This window comes from Anabas testudineus, chromosome 23 (genome assembly GCF_900324465.2).
Source record: "Anabas testudineus chromosome 23, fAnaTes1.2, whole genome shotgun sequence".
Classification (NCBI taxonomy): Eukaryota; Metazoa; Chordata; class Actinopteri; order Anabantiformes; family Anabantidae; genus Anabas; species Anabas testudineus.
In genome coordinates this window covers 437518-458227 of record NC_046631.1, presented here as the reverse complement: position 1 = coordinate 458227, position 20710 = coordinate 437518, and the positions used below count along the sequence as shown (strand labels likewise).

General features: G+C 42.0%; 1 protein-coding gene across 3 annotated transcripts in view; it reads left to right on the top strand.

The window, feature by feature from the left end:
• Positions 1-20710, top strand: part of arhgef39 (Rho guanine nucleotide exchange factor (GEF) 39) — a 50332-nt gene that overhangs the window by 15498 nt on the left and 14124 nt on the right. For 2 of the 3 annotated variants that reach the window (XM_026364257.1, XM_026364256.1), the window contains exons 6-7: positions 2506-2576; positions 11198-11326. In XM_026364257.1, the coding sequence (XP_026220042.1) occupies positions 2506-2576; positions 11198-11326 (200 nt within the window). The remainder of the gene's footprint in view (positions 1-2505; positions 2577-11197; positions 11327-20710) is intronic. The other variant, XM_026364258.1, reaches the window with a different exon arrangement.

The following is a 20710-nucleotide window of genomic DNA, read 5'->3' as shown; positions in this document are numbered from 1 at the left end:
CAAGAAGTGAATTATTTCTCTAGTTGTCTCTAGTGTGTCTTAATTAAATGAGCAATAATTGCAGATTGTTTGACTACTTTCACTTTCAATAAGTAATCAACTACAATTCTCTTAACCTCTTTCTCACCTTCCACCCACTGACCCACTACTGTGCTAACCTACTGCTCTTGTAAATTAATGGCAGTGCCGCACACACTTGACCACTTTAGTTGTCAGTTTTTCAACCACATTTTAAGGCAGATGTGTAATTCTTCTTGGGAACAGCATTGTGAGCATCCTAATGAAATAAACTGAAAAGGTGATGAAAAACAGAAGGCTGCAAGGCAGACTGTTTGATTCTGGGCAGTATAAGAAATTGCAGACCTGTAATGGCAGTACCTTTGGAATGTCATGGTTTTCTTATGTATGATCTTCAGGAGCATTACCGAACATAATGTGCCTAAAATAACACAAAAAAAATCTAAACCATAGTGCTGATTTATTTGTTGAGGAGCGGTTCTCACACTAGTGGACAAACAGATATTTGTGTGCATGTGCATGTGAAACACTTTGTGGCTGTTGGATTCACTTTAACATTGAGGCTCAAAAATAGAGAGATTCTCGTCACATTAGAAATAACTAAGAAACACATTAAACCAGAGTTTTAAGCTTCCAGGTGTGGCTAGAACTGCCATTGTGTTATATTCTTTACACTTACAAACAGTATCACATTACACCTTTGTCACTCCAATATGTCTCACTCACTCATGCCACCAAATGGAACAGTAGCAATAGTGTACAGTCTGCCATCAACACTAATGGTCTCTCTCAGTGGCACCACAATGTAAAACAAGCCCAGACTGCACAAATAGAGCCCTGCAAAGGCAGAGACAGCCAAAGTGGAAATCAATGTCAGTTGTCAATGCACTTCAAGGTCAGATCATCTTAGTAAAAAGGATAAAGGTTTTTGAGGAAGCTGATGCTCTTCACAACTGTTATTTTAGATGGAGGCTGAAGTTACCAGGGCAGTCACAGTTTGTGTATTTCTAAGAGTTTTACACTACATAATGTGTAAGTGAGCTAATGCTATACTGTGGTCAAACATTATGATGTGGGTGATATGGATGCAAAGTGTTTGAACCATAACTGGGGGAAATATAACATCTAACAAATTATGGATTAAACTGGCTTCAGGGTCTGGTCAAATGCTAAATTATGGAGTTAACCACACACTATATGAGCTACATATCTAGTGGTTAACCAAAAATGTCTCGTCTCAGCAAAGCTAACTACAACAGTTCATGCTGGGACTCGCACTTCAGTTTTTCTTCCACATTTGCTAGGGTGTAGGATGAAATAGAGTGTATTAGACTAATTGAGCAGTAATTATTTAGGGTGTGTATTGAACCAAAGAAAAATGCTCTCTACGGAATATTTTGGGATAAATACATTTTAAGGCAAATTTATGCTTTGTGTGTTTCAGAATTTTGTGACCTGCCCAATTCTGCAAGGGTCTTGGCAGATATTGTGCATTTGTCCCTGTGGAGTCCACAGATTAGATTCTGTGGTTTCATTAATTTTATAACTGGTATAACATTTCACCCACTGTGGAGTCTCTCACATAATAACAACTGCTTCCAGATGCTAATTCAAGGCATCATCCCACACATCTGATATTCCTTTCTGTAAGACTATCACTTTCATTTGTGCGTGAGCTTTACATTAAGAAAGTTGCATTGTGTCTAAGGCTTGGCAAGAGTTTTCTTTCAGCTACTGTTCTACTGAGCTGCGTTCAGGGACAGTACAGAGTGTAGGTCATTTGTGTTTCGAGAGTTCCCATAACCAGAAAAGAACAACAAATGTAAATCAAACATCAGGGTCGAAACTGATTCAAACTGCATTTGGAGGTTGTATTGCAATTGTATATACAGCATACACTTACTGATCACCAACAAAAACTGACAAATTATTACTTGATGAAGTAGAATTACATTAAATTTTAACATTCACTGTTATTGTTGAGATTTAAGAATTTCTTAGGTTTTTTTCATTTATTAATAAAACAAGTTATAACAGTTTTGAAATAATATTTTAAGCCAGATGATTAGTCAGATATTTTTAAATTGGATGGTGAAGGTTTATCTAAAGTCTCGATTCACTCTTTTTCAGCTTCTGGATAAAGTACGCTGCCCTCAGTGTTTTATTCATTTTCTGCCAAACAATTTCTTAAGAGGACTCAAGTAAATCAAGTGCATTTTTATCCCATCTTGCTACAGCTGTTTCTTTCAGGTTTTTGTTATCATCACTTCTTCAAAGTGATATGGGTTTTCCATCAGTCAAGAGCTTAAATTAGAGTCTGTGCACATTTTATGGCCGGTTAGATTTTTCGGAGAAGTACTGTTTTCTTGGATGTTTCAGTAAATTTGGCTCTTATGATAGCTGGGTTTAAATGAGTAATGCTGGGTGAAAGTTAAATCTGTCACTTTTAGCACTTATTGACCTTGTTCATTTTCTGTTTGCTTACAGATATAAGCATTTTCTACAAAACCTGACTGCCAACACACGTCCAGACAACCCAGAGTTTCAGCAGCTTTCAAGTAGGTGTCTTTTGTTATCATCCTTATTCCTTATACCTCTACTCCAAATCATAATTTTGCTGCATTTCAGGAAAAACATCTGTAGCTTAACCATGGGTGTTTTCATTGTTGAGCCACGTGTCTGGAGGTGCTCATACACATTTGCACATATGTAAACATAAGATTTATAATATCACCTCATTAACTTTGTTTTGGTTTTGTCAGCAGTTGCATCCTAATAATAAGTGGTGTGTGTGTGTGTGTTTGTATATGCTCGCACAAGTCCTTACTTTCTAGTGTAGACACAGTTTGTTTAAATGCTATTCTTGTTACATTTGGTTTGTGAGGACATTTTAACCAGTCCTCACAAGTTCATAGAGCATTTCTGGGGTTAAGACTAGGTTTTAGGGTTAGGGTTAAGGGCTAGATAAAATAGTCTAGGGTTATGCATTTAGTTGTCTTGGTTAGAGTAAGGAGCTAATGAAGTATTCATTAAGGATTGCATTGTCAATAAGTGTCCTCACAAGTACACCGAGACGTGTGTGTGGTTGTGTGTGTGTGTGTGTGTGTGTGTCACAAAGACTCTCCTAACATGTGACAAGCAATTTATGGCACAGGAGAGTTAAGCAAATGTGTATAATTATAGAATATAAGGCTCCTTCAACAACAGGAGAGACAGTCTTTCATCACACCAGTCAGACTCTGTCCTACTAAAAGACGATCCTCATTATCTTCACTTTAGGAACATAGGAACATGCCCCCACCCCCCTCTTTCATTCCTTTTTTGTTGCTGTTGTCACAGCAGTGCTGGGCAAGTAGGAAAATGAACGAGAGGCAAAACTATATATTTGTGTAAGATCTAGTTTGATGTGGATTTTGACATTATTAATTTGGAGCAGATCATAGCATATTAAGTGGAAGAATAAATAAAATCTTAGCATGAACATAAAGCCTGCTAATGACTAATTTCAGTCGTCAAATAAAAAGTACATCTGACTCAAGTGAGAATCTACAAAAGGAATTATTTATGTGTATCAATTAAAATCTCATTGCTGGTGTGCTGCCTTTGCTTACAAATTAAAACAGTCCCTGCCTCAAAGATGAAGATGAAGGTACATAACTAAATGTAAATCACCATCGCCTATTCCTTTTCATTATTTTCATCATTTTTTAGTTGCTTCTTATTAGGGGTTGGAGGGGGGTATATGTTGATAAAGTCTTCCTATAGTCAGCCTATTTGTATTAGGCAGGTAACTGTTTAAAAAAAGAAATTCCTGAAAAGCAAACTATCAAGAGGCTTTGCTGTTGCTGCTGTTGTTTTCTGTTATTGTGCTCTGTTTGCTCTTCATTCATTCATTCATTATCATCCGCTTATCCGGGGCCGGGTCGCGGGGGGAGCAGCTTAAGCAGAGATGCCCAGACTTCCCTCTCCCTAGACACCTCCTCCAGCTCTTCCGGGGGGACACCGAGGCGTTCCCAGGCCAGCCGAGAGACATAGTCCCTCCAACGTGTCCTGGGTCTTCCCCGGGGCCTCCTCCCGGTGGGACATGACCGGAAAACCTCCCCTACGAGGCGTCCCGGGGGACTCACCCTATCTCTAAGGGTGCGCCCAGCCACTCTACGGATGAAACTCATTTCGGCCGCTTGTATCCGCGACCTTGTCCTTTCGGTCATGACCCAAAGCTCATGACCATAGGTGAGGGTAGGAACGTAGACTGACCGGTAAATCGAGAGCTTTGCCTTTCGGCTCAGCTCCTTCTTCACCACGACGGACCGGTACACCGACCGCATTACTGCTGCCAATGCACCAATCCGTCTGTCAATCTCACGCTCCCTTTTTCCCTCACTCGTGAACAAGACCCCAAGATACTTAAACTCCTCCACTTGAGGGAGGATCTCCCCCCCCAACCTGGAGGGTGCAAGCCACCTTTTTCCGGTTGAGAACCATGGCCTCGGATTTGGAGGTGCTGATTCTCATCCCAGCCAGTTCACACACGGCTGCAAACCGCCCCAGTGCCTGCTGGAGGTCCCGGTCTGATGTGGCCAACAGGACAACATCATCTGCAAAAAGCAGAGATGAAATCCTGTGATCCCCAAACCGGATTTCCTCCAACCCCTGGCTGCGCCTAGAAATCCTGTCCATAAAAATAATGAACTGGATCGGTGACAAAGGGCAGCCCTGTTGGAGTCCAACATGCACCGGGAACAAGTCTGACTTACTACCGGCAATGCGAACCAAGCTCCCTTAACAAAGGGTCCCGAATCCTGTATTCCCGACGGACCCCCCACAGGATGCCACGAGGGACACGGTCAAACGCCTTCTCCAAGTCTACAAAACACATGTAGACTGGATGGGCGAACTCCAATGAACCCTCGAGCACCCCAGCAAGAGTATGGAGCTGATCCAGTGTTCCACGGCCAGGACGAAACCGCATTGTTCCTCCTGGATCTGAGGTTCGACTAGCGGCCTAACTCTCCTCTCCAGCACTCTTGAATAGACTTTCCCAGGGAGGCTGAGGAGTGTGATCCCCCTATAGTTGGAACACACCCTCCGGTCCCCCTTTTTAAAAGAGGAACCACCACCCCGGTGTGCCAGTCCAGAGGTACTGTCCCTGATCTCCACGCGATGCTGCAAAGGCGTGTCAACCAAGACAGCCCTACAACATCCAGAGACTTAAGGTACTCAGGGCGAATTTCATCCACCCCTGGTGCCTTGCCACCGAGGAGCTTACTGACTACCTCGGTGACTTCGACCAGGGAAATGGACAAGTCAACCTCTGAGTCCCCAGCCTCTGCTTCCTCAACAGAAGGTGTGTCGACGGGGTTGAGGAGATCCTCAAAGTATTCCTTCCACCGTCCTACAATGTCCCCAGTCGAAGTCAGCAGCTCCCCACCTCCACTGTAAACAGTGTTGGCAGGAAACTGCTTTTCCCTTCTGAGGTGCTGCACGGTTTGCCAGAATTTCCTTGAGGCAGACCGATAGTCCTCCTCCATGGCCTCGCCAAACTTTTCCCAGGTCCGAGTTTTTGCCTCTGCGACCACGCGGGCTGCGGCCATTTGGCCTGCTGATACCCATCAGTTGCATCAGGAGTCCCACAGGCCAACCAGGCCTTATAAGACTCCTTCTTCAGCTTGACGGCTTCCCTTACTTCCGGTGTCCACCACCGGGTTCGGGGGTTGCCGCCGCGACAGGCACCAGAGACCCTACGGCCACAGCTCCGAACAGCCGCATTGACAATGGAGGTGGAAAACATGGTCCACTCTGACTCAATGTCTCCAGTCTCCCTCGGGACCTGATTGTAGCTCTCCCGGAGGTGGGAGTTAAAGACCTCTCTGACAGAAGGTTCCACCACGTTCCCAACAGACACTCACAATACGTTTGGGTTTGCCAGGTCTATCCAGGTTCCTCCTCCGCCATCGGATCCAACTCACCACCAGGTGGTGATCAGTTGACAGCTCGGCCCCTCTCTTCACCTGAGTGTCCAAGACATATGGTCGGAGGTCAGATGACACAACCACAAAGTCGATCATAGACCTCCGACCTAGGGTGTCCTGGTGCCACGTGCACTGATGGACACCCTTATGCTTGAACATGGTGTTCGTTATGGACAAACTGTGACTAGCACAGAAGTCCAATAACAAAACACCACTCGGGTTCAGATCAGGGAGGCCGTTCCTCCCAATCACGCCCCTCCAGGTATCACTGTCATTGCCCACGTGGGCATTGAAATCCCCCAGTAGGACGACAGAGTCCCCAGTCGGAGCACCTTCCAGTACCCCTTCCAAAGACCCTATGAAAGCTGGGTACTCTACACTGCTATTTGGCCCGTAGGCACAAACAACGGTGAGAGACCTATCCCCTACCCGAAGGCGCAGGGAAACAACTCTCTCGTCCACCGGGGGAAAACTCCAACACATGGCAGCTGAGCTGGGGGGCTGGGAGCAAGCCCACACCTGCCCGCCGCCTCTCACCATGGGCAACTCCAGAGTAGAAGAGAGTCCAACCTCTCTCCTACCCTACCAGGGGCTTAAGCCCCCTGGCAACATAGCTCCTAGGGTCATTCGGACACGCAAATCCCTCCACCACAGTAAGGTGGCAGTTCGAGGAGGGGTGTTTGCTCTGCAATTCATGTTTGCTCTTCAATTCAAGTCAATTTTATTTGTAAAGCACCAAATCACAACAGAAGTCTCAAGGCACACTTTACAGTGTGTTTTAAGATCTTATAAAATAAAACTGTGTACAGAATTATATAGAAAACCCAACAATCCCACTTGAGCAAACACTAGGAAACAGTGGAGAGGAAAACCTCTAGCAGAACCACGCTCAGGGTGGGTAGCCATCTACCTTGACCGGTTGGGGTGAGTGGAAAGAGGAGACAGAAAAGAACAGTAGGCAACAAAAAACAACAATAACAAGCAACAGAAACACTAGGCAGGTTGGTAGGGCCAGTAACTGCACTCTGGAGAGACAGCTCCAAGGCCAAAGATACCTGCAGAGGAGTCCTTTCCTTTTACTTTATTCCCCCCAAATTGTTGTTGTTGTAATTATCTTACTGTTTCTCACGCAGCTTTAGTATGACACTCTTAATGTTGACTCACTGTAGTCACCATAACAAAGTCTGACCAGCCTAGCCAAGAAGATTTTAGCAGTGAAAGTTAACAGTCCTCTTCCAGTGCTCAAACATTATCTAAATAGTGAATAAATGCAATAAAGAGCAGTAAGAAATAGAAGTAGTTTTTAGAATGTATAATTGGCTAGATCTATTATTAATGCCTCAGCCACTTCTCAGCCCAAGAATATTGCAATTAGGAGTTGTTGTTTTTCTGAAACAGGCAATGGAAAATATTCCAAACACGTACAACAAAGGGAAAAAGTCTACATGGGTACCTTGTTTGGTTCACACTGTAATTGTTGTGAAGTTAAGCGAGCAAATTAGGCTGTGATTATTTTAGTGTAGACAAGTTTCCCAGAGGATCAAGTTCATCTGCTGAGTTTCACTGCTGAGAACAAAAGCATGAAAGTTGAGCTTGAATCCATCTGTTTGTTTTTATTTTGGATGCATTAATTATGTACTTCTAAGTGGTTACAGCTATTATTATTGTTGACACACAGAATATCTGGATGCTTCTGTGTATTTTAAAGCTTTGTACATGGAAGTATGGATGGTAGTTTGGGAACCAGTGCTTCACATACAGATGCAGATACATTTGGAATAGTACATTTAATCCACCAACCCATTTCACTTCAGTGTTCCGTATTAATTCTTTTTTTTTTTTTAAGTCTATTTATATACATATACACATATACATATATGTTTTTATAAAAAGTGTAAAAATGTACAGTATGTGTAGATACATTCAAGAATATAATGTATTGTTTTTGTGAAAACTCTAGGCTAGTGGATTTAATTGTAAATTGTGCTTTGGTGGATCACACATTCTCTGTGTGTGTTTTGCCCACCTAAGTCTGTGTTAGTCAGTGTTGCTCTCCTTTACCGCAGCTCTATAAGAAAAACTGTTAAATGTTCAGTGTCAGTACAATAAATCACAACAAGGTCAAGCATGTGATTAAAACAGATTTATTTACCTTTTTCTTTGATATGCAGTATTAAGGCAGTAATCCCCCTGTCCTTTACTCTGAGTTTTTAAATAAATTCTCAGACTTTATATCTGATTTAGTTCTTAGTGCAGATAAAGTCATTATAGTGGGTGACTTTAATATCCACGTAGATGTTGATGATAACTGCCTCAACACTGCATTTAATTCACTATTAGACTTCATTGGTTTTAACATTTGAATTTACTGTACTGTACTTTACTTCACCTAAGAATAAGGTTCACTACAATAGATGTTTGTTGACAAATTTAAGGAACTGATTCCATTTTTATTTCAGTGCCATGTACCAACACAGAGGAGGAAAGTCATTCTAACATTACTCCAACACAAGTCGACTATCTTGTTGATAAAACTGCAGCCTCACTCCGAACAATACTCGATACTGTTGCTCCTCTGAAAAAGAAGGTAGTGAATCAGAGGGAGCCTCAGGGGTTTTAGTAAATTATAGACCAATATCCAATGTGCCCTTTATCTCTAAATTAAAAAGGTAGTTTCTAAGCAATTGTATGAACACCTGCACAGGAATAACTTGTATAAAGATTTCCGGTTAGGATTTAGAGTACATCATAGTACAGAAACAGCACTGGTAAAGGCCACTAACAATCTTCTATTAGCATCAGACAATGGTATACTCTCTATACACATCTTGTTAGATCTTAGTGCTGCATTCAACACTATCAATCACAACATCTTATTACACAGACCGGAACATGTCATCGTGATTAAAGAAACAGCACTAGGGTGGTTTAAATCATATCTATCAGATTCCAGTTTGTGCATGTTAATGATAAGTCTTCCATGCATAGCAAAGTTAGCTACGGAGTTGGACCGATTCTTCTCACTCTATATGTCCCTCTTAGCAATAATATTAGGAAACACTCTATAAATTTCCATTGCTAGGCAGATGATACCCAGCTATATTTATCTATGAAACCAGAAGAAACTAATCAATTAATCAAACTTCAAGCATGCTTAGAAAACAACGGCCTGGGTGTCCTACTATTTCCTTCTCCTAAATTCAGAAAAGACAGAGGTTATTTTGTTTGGACCTAAAAATCTCAGAGACACCATGTCTAATCATATTCCTACCCTAGATGAATTAGTATTGGCCTCAAGTAACACTCTTAGAAATCACTGAGTTTTGACCAGGATATCTATTTTACTTCATACATAAAAGAAATCTCTAGAACTGCCTTTTTCCACCTGAGAAACATTGTTAAAATTCGGAGCATCCTGTCCCAAAGTAATGCTGAAAAACTAGTCCATGCATTTGTTACTTCCAGACTGGACTATTATAATTCATTATTAATAGGTTGCCCCAATAACTAAGCTTCCAGTTAATTCAAAAAGCAGCAGCCAGAGTTCTGACTGGAATCAGCAAAATAGATTATATTTGTCCTACATTAGCTTCTCTTCGTTAGCTCCCTGTAAAATCCAGGATTGAAGGTGCATCTTATGTTAAAGAGCTCATAGTTCCATATTTTCCCAGCAGAACTCTCCGTTCTCAGAGTACAGGTCTACTTGTGGTTCCTAGAGTTTCCAGATGTAGAATGGGAGGCAGAGCCTTTAGCTATCAAACTCCTCTCCTGTGGAACCAGCTCCCAGTTCAGGTTCGGGAGGCAGACAACCTCTCTCTACATTTAAGACTAGACTTAAAACTTTTTTTTTAAATTTTTTTATAAAGCTTACAGTTAGAGATGACTCGGATAACTCTCTTTAGTCTCTTGATGGAATAACCTGGTCATTCAGTTTATTCAGGTAGTCAGCTGACATCATTCTTCGAAGAACATAACATTGCTGAATCTAGACCTGACCAACTGCAGCGACCCCAAATCATAGCACTGCCCCCACAGGCTTGCACGGTAGGCACTAGGCATAATAGGTACATCGCTTTATCCGCCTCTTTCTTACCCTTATTCCTCAGGTGGAAAAAGGCAGTTCTAGATATTTCTTTTATGTATGATGTAAATGAGATATCCTGGTCAAACATAACTCCAAGATTACAATGCATCCGCTCCTGGTGGCCATCAGCCTGCACAATGACTCCCTGACAGAGAGTCAGTGTCCATGCTGATGGTTTAACAATGTGTAACTAAGTCACTTTACATTTAAGTTCTACAGTGTGTTTTGTTGTTATTACTGTCTATACTGTGTGTCATTCTTGTACTGTGTTTCGTGTATTGTTGTGTAGATTATGTTACTCAATGTTCAGTGTTTCTGTGTGTAATGGCTGCTGCAACACCAAAATGTCCCCTTGGGGATCAATAAAGTATCTATCTATCTATCTAGTATTACATGAAGCCAATGTTATGTTGTCTAGGGTAAGAATGTCTTTAGACATAATGTCTCTGAGATTTTTAGAACCAAACAAAAGAACCTCTGTCTTGTCTGAATTTAGGAGAAGGGAACTGAAGGTAATTCAGGCCTTTGTCTTTTAAGCACACTTGAAGTTTTATTAATTGATTAGTTTCTTCTGGTTTCATAGATACATATGGCTAAGTACCATATGCGTAGTAATGGAAATTTTCCATTTATATTTTTGAGTTGATGTCTGACTACAGCAACCATAAAAGCCTGTGGTACGTAGCCTGTTAGTAAAAATAGGTGGAGCTTATTATTTAACAGTTTCCAGGCTAGGCACCATGGAGCTAGCTTCCTTTGATTCACTACCGTCATTTTCAGACGGGTAACAGTATTGAGTATTGTTCTGAGTGAGGCTGCATTATCAACAAGATAGTCGACTTGTACTGAAGTAAAGTTATCCAATGGGAAACTCTTACCTATTTGCTACCTATGGATGTAATTAAGTTTCTGTTTCGAATGTGCAGTGTATGTTAGCCATAAAAAAATGTCAACACCATCCCAGACATCTTTTTGCTGCTGCAGGTGGACACATGTATATCATATAATATATGCCAATTTTTTGTTGGTGTTCTCCCTGGTTTTACACATTTAATATTCAATTCAATTCAATTCAATTTTATTTGTATTAATAGTGTAGCACTGTTGTTTTTATTTTTTGTAGGGGCGATGACCGCAGTGTGCACTGTGTCCCAGCGTATCAAGGACAATACCAAGTGCCATGAGAATTACCTGAACCTTTGTCGAGTGCAGAAACTGCTGACAGGGCAAAAGACAAAGGTGCTGGCTACAGGTTAGTCTTGAGTCACATACTGTGTCACATACTATTGTCATCAGGAGCCATATACGGGAAAACTGAAGGGGAAAAAGAGGAATTATGGAGACAAAAATTCATTTACCTCTATAGGCTACTTTGTACATCATTATTTCCCCTCTTCTGTTGTGAGTCTGTCTCTGCTTGTGGAGCAGTGGCCCTTTTCTTTCTGCCACTCCCCCTCTTGTTGTTTGTCTCTAGAGAATCTGGCCTCCCTGTTGATCCACATGCCCTGCCAATCTCCCCCAGGGCCAATTATAGCTACGGCTCATCTCATGGACCAACAGATAGAGAAAGTCAAAGTCTGTTAGTGCGAATGTGTTTGCTGTTTGATACGAGTGAGCGTGTTTGAAGCAATGAGTGTGTGTTTGTTTGCTTGGAGATGCAGCGTTGCTTTGTGTGTGTATTTAAGGATGTGTTGGTGTTGGTGAGGGGGTGGGTGTGCTGACTAACTCACCTCTCCAGTGCTGATAAGGGAAGTTTCAAAAGCTTCCTCTCATTCAAGTTCTCAGGCCCTTGCAACTCTTTCGGCTTCTTTTCCAGCCAATAAACCTCCGGTCCCACCAGACAGACTTCAGAGCAGCACCAGCACCACCCCACCCTGTAATCCCATGCCGACCCATTCTTCTTCTTCCCCTCTAACATCACCTCTAATGTGGATAAAAGAAAATCTCTGCCTTTTACAGATCAGAAGCATTGAAGCTCCTCAAACATATTAAGTAGCTCTGTAGGAGATGAGGGGGTAATTGTGAGACACAAAGCCTGAATCAATTGGGCATCAATACAGCAGACTGACCTGTTTCCCTGGGAAGTCTAAGATTTGTGTCTGCCAGCCGTTTAAATTTTAAACAAAACCAAGATATTTGGCTTTTTCTGTCAGGATTCACATTGATACATTTTTTCAATATATGTCCATTTCAACTGAATGGTATTGATGCATCTGGGAAAACATGAAAAACGTTTTGCCATTGTTGACTTGCTAAGAGCAGGCAGATTGTATCTTCAAGTAACATATGAAGATGATGACATAATCATGGTAATGATCTGAAACTCTGTTTCTGTTACTCTATTGTGGTTTGGTAAGCCATGCAGCTGATGTATACTAATGAAAAGACTACTGACTTGAAATCCAATTCTGCATACAGGTCTGTGTTTTGACCTGATCTGTGTGTTTGAAGTGATGCTCTTGCACACCTTAGCCAGTGATGTGTGCCGGGTGCTATCTGGCCTAAATGGTCTGCTAGATTTGCAGGTTTTATCAGCTGATGCTATTTTACATTCAATTTAGATTTACTTTGTGTGTTTGTTAGCCAGTCAAGTTCAGCCAGGTGCTTTTTTCCTGTCATGCAATATCTCTTCTAATCTCAAAACATGTCCAGACAATTGTTTCATATTGACCCTAACCTCCTTAAAGTTCAACACTTGGTACATGGTGGCTGCCCGCCCCAGAGCCTTTCATTAACCTATTTAGATCCCTAATAATAACCCCTCATAGCCATGGTAACAAGCCATCTCCAACTAAAACAACTGTAAAAACTGTGAAACATAAATCATTGTCCTGAAAATGAACTCTTTGACTGTCAATAAAGATTCCCAGTCATCCAGGTGAAGTTTAGGTATCTAGGAGTTGATTTATGGCAACTGGACTTCCTTATTGTTAGGTCAAAACATTTCATTACTCATCCAACCAGGGATATACAAATTTATCCTCCAGGTTTGTTTCACTTCACACCTGGCCCGTAAAGGCTTGTAAAGTGAAACAATTAAAGTGGAGGGTCTGCTAACCCCTCTTCACATTTACATTTACATTTAGTCATTTGGCAGACACTTTTAAGACCTACCCCTAAAGTGGGTCCTGGTGGATGTGTAAATTGGATCTATTTTTACTGGAGATGGACTCCAGTGGCTTTAGTCAAGTGTATTCCCGGGGCGAGGAGCAGGCAACGTTTAATCCTATTCAAAACTTCCATGTAAGGATAAACGTAATTACAGAAAGATAATTAGCAGCAATCCTCTACTCAAACCTATTAATCAACCCCAACCTAAACATAGTTTTAATTCATTTAAAAGCCAATAATAGCTTCCTCAACACTGCATTTAATTCAGAATTGGACTCCATTGGCATTACTCAAAATATCAATAAACCTACTCACTGTTTTGATTTGAATTGATCTTGTTTTGACATGTGGTGTTGAAATTGATCATTCAATAGTTTTTTCCCAAAACCCTCTTTTATCTGACTATTTTTTAATAATATTTGCATTTACTGTACTGAACTTTACTTTATATTTCACTACAATAAATAGAGCTGCTGGTTAGTGGAGTAGTAAGGTCACTGCCTTCCATGTGGGGTTCGAATCCCAGCTGTGGCCTACCTCAAGTAGGCGTCCTTTGGCAAGACCTTGATACGCTTACCCTGCCTACCCTTGTAAGTTGCTTTGAATAAAAGTGTCTGCCAAATGACTAAATGTAAATGTTATATGAAAAATGCTGTTGACAAATTTAAGTAACTGATTCAATCTTATATTTCAGAGCCATGTACTAACACAGAGGAGGGCTGTCATCCTAAATTTACTCCAGCACAAGTCGACTATCTTGTTGATTTTACTGCAGCCTCTCTGAATAATACTAGATAACTGTTGTCCATCTGAAAAACAAGGTAGTGAATCAGAGGGGGATAGCTCCATGATACAATTTACAAATCCGTAGTTTAAAGCAGACATCACATAAGCTGGAAAGGAGGTGGCATTCCACTAATTAAGATGAATCTTGCCTAGCCTGGAAAGATAGTTTAATAATGTATAAAAAAAAACCTCTGCAATGCTAGAACCACATATTATTACTCCTTAATAGAAGCAGATAAGAATAACCCCAGGTTTCTTTTCAGCACTGTAGTCAGGCTGACAAAGAGTCATTGTTCTGTTGAGATCTTGAGATTTTGTCTATCAGATAGGGTCCAGTTTGTGCATATTATTGATGAGTCTTCCACACAAGTTAGTCCCACAAGGTTCCTGTGCCCCCTTAGGCAATATTATTTGGAAGCACTCCCAGAAGTAATTAATTAGCATTTTGAGCATCCTGTTTTAAAGTGATGCTGAAAAACTTGACAATGCATTTTTTACTTCTAGACTGGACAACTGTAATTCATTTTTAAGGATTTAAGGATGTCCCAATAATGGCTTAAAAAGCCTCCAGTTAATCGAAAATGCTGCAGCCTGAGTTCTGACTGGAATTAGCAAGAGATCATATTTCTCCTACATTATCTTCTCTCCATTAGCTCCCTGTAAAATCCATAATAAAATTTAAATCTTTTCTGCTCACTTATCAAGCACTCAATAACCAAGCTCTGTCATACCTTAAAGACCTCATAGTTCCATATTTTTCTAGCAGAACACAGAGTGCAGGTCTACGTGTGGTTCTTAGAGTTATCAGATGTAGAATGGAAGGCAGTTTGTTGTTGGGTTTTCTATATAATTCTGTGTAAGATAAGATAAGATAAGATAAGATATTCTTTATTGATCCCACATTGGGGAAATTCAATTGCTACAGCAGGTCAGTGCAAAAAGAACAACAGCAATGTGCAAAAAGAATGAGAGGGTGTGCAAAAATACAGAAGTAATAAACATTTTACGAGAATCTACAACTATATACACTATTACGACTTAACATATATAATATGTTATACGTAATAAAAAATAAATAAAATAAAGTAAAAACAATACAGTCAGATGGGCTATGGACCGGTTTTGTACAAGTATATTTAAACTGTGGCATTGTACAGTCTAACAGCTGTGGGAATGAATGACCTGCGGAACCGCTCCTTCCTACATGGAGGGTGTAACAGTCTGCAACTGAAGGAGCTGCTCAGTGCCTCCACTGTCCGATGTAGTGGGTGAGAGGTGTTGTCCATGATGGATGTTAGCTTGGCCAACATCCTCCTTTCACTCACTTCCTCCACAGAGTCCAGTGGACAGCCCAGGACAGAACTGGCCCTCCTGACCAGCTTGTTGAGCCTCTTTCTGTCCCGGTCTGTGCTGCCTGCTCCCCAGCAGACCTCGGCGTAGTGGATAGCAGAGGCTACCACAGAGTCATAAAATGTCCTTAAGAGAGGCCTGCACACTCCAAAGGACCTCAGTCTCCTCAGAAGGTGGAGGCGACTTTGGCCCTTCTTGTACAGGGCATCGGTGTTGTGAGTCCAGTCCAATTTCTTGTTGAGGTGAACACCCAGGTACTTAAAACTGTCTACTACCTCAATGTCCAAACCCTGGATGCTCACCGGTGTGTGTTGTGGTGTTCTCCTCCTGAAGTCAATCACCATCTCCTTTGTCTTACTGGTGTTCAAGCACAAGTGGTTGCGCTCACACCAGTCCACAAAGTCCACAATGACTGACCTGTACTCCAGCTCGTTCCCCCCCGACACACAGCCAACAATGGCCGAGTCGTCAGAGAACTTCTGGAGGTGACAACTGCTGGTGTCGTACGTGAAGTCCGATGTGTAAAGGGTGAAAAGGAACGGTGAGAGCACCGTCCCCTGAGGAGCCCCAGTGCTGGAAACCACCACCTCTGACACACAGTTGTGTAGCCTCACATACTGTGGCCTGTTGGTGAGGTAGTCGGTTGTCCATGCAGCCAGTCGTCCGTCCACTCCTGCCCCTTCCAGCTTCTCTCTCAGCAGAGCTGGCCGGATGGTGTTGAAGGCGCTGGAGAAGTCAAAGAACATGACCCTCACAGCGGTTCCAGCATTCTCCAGGTGAGTCAGCGCCCGGTGCAGCAGGTAGATGACAGCGTCATCCACCCCGATGTTCGGCCTGTAGGCAAACTGCAGCGGGTCCATCGCTGTGCTGACCACTGAGCGAAGGTGGCTGAGGATGAGCCTCTCCATGGTCTTCATCAGGTGGGAGGTCAAGGCTACTGGTCTGTAGTGATTTGGCTCCTTAGCGTGCGCCATCTTAGGAACCGGAACCACACAGGAGGTCTTCCACAGGATCGGGACCGTCTCCAGACTCAGGCTCAGGTTGAAGATGTAAGTGACCACCTCACAGAGCTGGTCAGCACAGTCCCTGAGCAGTCCGGGTCCGATGCCGTCTGGACCTGCAGCTTTCCTGGTCTTAAGTCGCCTCAGTTCTCTCCTCACCTGATTAGAAGTGAGGCAAAGGGGGGTGGAGGTGGGGGGCAGAGATGGGATGGTTGTGGATGGGGGTGGTGTGAAATGGTGAGAGTGCGTGGGGGTGGGTGTAGCTGCTGTACTGGAGATGTGTGAAGTGGGAGGGGGAGGGCTGGAGTCAAACCTGTTGAAGAACAGGTTTAACTCATTGGCCAAGCCCTGATCTTCATCAGATGCCACCGTGCCTGCTCTCTGTCCGTGGCCAGTGATGGTCTTTAGGCCTCTCCACACATCTCGAGCGTTGTTGTTGAGAGGAGTAAGCTGTTGCAGGAGTAAGCTGCTGCTCCTCCAGCTTACTCCTGTAGCTGTTCTTGGCCTGTCTGATTTTGTATTTGAGTTCATGCTGAACTCTCTTCTGCTCCTCTCTGTCCCCTGAAATAAAAGCCCTCCTCTTCTCCTTCAGTAGGGCTCTCAGCTCAGGGGTCACCCAGGGTTTGCTGTTGGAGAAACACCGCACCCTCCGAGTTGGTACAGTGTTCTCTACACAGAAGTTGATGTAGTCAGTGATGCAGTGGGTCAGGCTGTCGATGTCGTCTCCATGAGAGCTGCAGAGTGTCTCCCAGTCCGTGGTCTGGAAACAGTCTCTCAATCTCTCACTGGCCTCATCAGTCCACACTCTCACTGACTTCTTCTGGGGTGGTTCTCTTCTCACCCTGGATTTGTATTCAGGAAGCAGATGCACCAGGTTGTGATCAGAGCGGCCGAGTGGGGGGAGGGGGTTTTTAGGCACTTTGATTTGACCACCACTGTATCCACAAATATAATCTATTTTACGATATACTTTATTTTAGAATGTGATCCAGTTAGGGGACTGTAAAAGAAGGGTTACTGAGGTTCTTTGGTCACAACAGTAGGATGATTTTGTAAAGTATTTGAAGATCCCAAAGAGTGATTCACTTGGCATATTTTTGATGACAAAGGTGCAAAATACACTATTTTAATAGCATGGGCTATTTTGCTAATTTCAAATATGCAGTCTTCATTGCACACACTTTACACAGTACATTAGGACATGACAGTTTTTGCAGTTGTTATGAAGTTTGCACATGATTTAGTACACACATACTTTCAGTAAATCAAGGCCATGGTTATTTTACTCATTTTCACTAATGATCTGTGAAATATAATATATTATGATATTTGAAAATAAAAACAGGCATTCAACCAACCCCCTTTCCAAAAATTTTGGGACACACTACACGATAAATAGAATTTAATCATTTTTCAAATTTAAAAACCGATATTTATTAATCCAGTTTAGGCCCTAGAACCATGTTGTGATGTGAAGAATATAGTTTCATTTCAATTCAATTTAATTTTGTTTGTATAGTGCCAATTCACAACAGAAGTCCTCTTAAGGCACTTTAGAGCATGGGTATTCAACAAAAATTTAAAGAGGTCCGGTTACACAATATTTTTGGAAGCAAATGTCCAGGATTATAATGTAACTATTTACTGTGATTATCAAGTAGCCTGCATGTAATCAATACTTGACTGTCAAACCGTCTTTCTTTATTAATCCCTTTCCAACCTCGAACTTTCTCTCATCTACTGTTGAGTCGCTAAATTTACCGCCTGTGATCCACAGAATCGATTGGCATTCAATTGGCCAATGCGTTCTTGTGTCCACTAAATAACTACCGTAAAGATCGCAATAGCAGCGCCGATTAAAATTAAGGTGCCCCACTAGATGTGGAATCAAAATGTTTGGTTTGGTCTGTCTCCAGGTCCGTATGGGACAGCTTCTGGGTCAGGATCCGGACCTGCGGTCCCCCTTGTTAGTGACCCCTGCTTTAGAGTGTAAGGTTTAAAACCTTACAAAGTATAATTGTATAAAACATGATATAGAGAACATAACAATCCCATTTGATCAAGCTCTAGGCAACAGTAGAGAGGAAAAACTCCCTTTAGAGGAAGAAACCTCCAGCAGAACCAGGCTAAGGTTGGGTGACCATCTGCCTCGACCGGTTGGGGTGAGTGGAAAGAGGAGAGAGAAAAAAACAGCAGCTAACAAAAACAACAACAAGCAGCAAGAACATTTGGCAGGTCAACTGGATTCTGGGGATATACGGCTCCAGGCCAAGGGTACCTGCAGAAAAGTAAAGAGAGGAGGAAGCACAACTATGGTAGACAGAAGACACAGAATTAATGCATGCAATGGTACCATTTGAATGGATAGAGGAGAGGAGAGAGGAGCTCAGTGTATCAGTAGAGGTCCCCCAGCAGACTAACCTATAGCAGCATAACTAAAAGACTTCTCAGAGTCACCTGAGCCATCTCTAACAATAAGCTTTATAAAAAAGGAAAGTTTTAAGAATAGTCTTAAATATAGAGGATGTCTGCCTCCCAAACCTGAAGAAGTCAATTCTGGATTTTACAGGGAGCCAATAGACAGAAACTAATGTTGGAGAAATATAATCTCTCTTGCTAATTCCAGTCAGAACTCTGGCTGCAGCATTTTGGATTAACTGGAGGCTCAGTGGAAAAATATACAGTGGGGAAAAAGATGACTGCAAACAATGCCATTATATTTTATTCTCACTCTAGTATACAATGCTTTTATAGCTTTAGGGACTCTAGGGACCATACGGCCATCTCCCATCTGTTCTTCAATTTTGACATTTCTTCAAATTCTATTAAATTGCTATTTTCTTCATTTGTACATTCTCTAAAAAAACTTGGCTTGGGGTGGCTGTGGCTCAATAGATAGAGCAGTTGACTGCCAATCACAGGATTGGTGGTTCGATTCCCGGCTGCCACGTCACATGCCAAAGTGTCCTTGGGCAAGATACTGAACCCCTAGTTGCCCCCCGTGAATCAGGTCTAGCCGCTCTGCCATCGGTGTGTGAATGTGTGTGTGCGAATGGGTGAATGAGACGCAGTGTAAAGCGGTTTGAGTACCAGCTAGGTAGAAAAGTGCTATATAAGTGCAGACCATTTACCATTTTGACCAATTTAAAATGCTCAAGTTCCTCAACTTTATAAGAACTCAAAGGAGCTTAAGGGAGTTTTTCCTGTAGTAAATTTTTTTTTTTTTTTTGACTGTGGAGAAAGACTCAAAAGACAGGCAGCAATGCAGAGCATATATTGGTTTTGTATTGTCTTACCATGTGTTAGGATGCAGTTATAAATATTTAGAACACACAAAGAAACACAGGTGAGTCTTCTTCCTGCCACTTGTGTCTGTTTAGACGATCTTATTAACGCCAGAAGACTTCTTTTTGAATAGGTAATAGGACTGTCCATTAACATGTGTCACTTACCATATCAACACAAGTCTGTCAGTTAATTTTAAAAGAGCTCTCATGATGACAATTCATTTAAACTTCAAACTTCATGTCTTTAATGAGTGTTGAAAGGCCTGACTTAGTTTTTTCTCTTTACTGTCACCTAGCGCTTGTTCAGGTGGGGTTGATAGGTTTTCTATATAATTCTGTATAGAGTTTTGTAAGGTCTTAAACCTTACACTGTAAAGTGTTTTGTTTGTTTGTTTGGCGCTATACAAATAAAATTGAATTGACAGAGTAATTATTGTAATATCAAAATTACTACTTACTCTTCCATGGATGTCTTAAAGAAATTGCATAAGCCTTAATTATGGTTTTCTTTATTAATTATTTATATATAATAGAACTATTACAACCATTGGTCCAATCTCCATACAGCACCTTAGAGAATCGTGGTGTGTGTCTTGACTGTTTTTCAGCTTTAGACCCATGGCATTTTAAAAGCAATTTGAGCCCTGTCTGGCCCCACCACTTAATCTCAGTGGGCTTGGCTGTAACTGAAAATGTCCTCTCTAAGCCCCAGGCACAGCTCTGGCCACTCAGGCAAGCCGTAATCACAAGCTACTAGCTGGGCCAATTACCAAAACACCCTGGACCCAGGCTGAATTTTCATTTTATCTATCCAAATGTCAACTTCTTGCTTATCAGCTATCATCATGCTGCTGCCAATCACAATCAAGGTGATGAGAGCTTTCCTCGGCAGCTACATTTGACATACCTACCTGTCCTAGATTTTCTCTAATCTTATTTGCTCCCTTCATATAACCTTTATTTTTTCAGTTCAGCATGGTTTAATCTCATTATTTTGTTCTCTGCTGATCTGTCACTGTGTTTACATGCGCACAAGTAACCAGGTTATTCAGAGAAGCAAAATTTCTTAGGTAATCTGGGAACGAGAAGAAACCTGGTTAC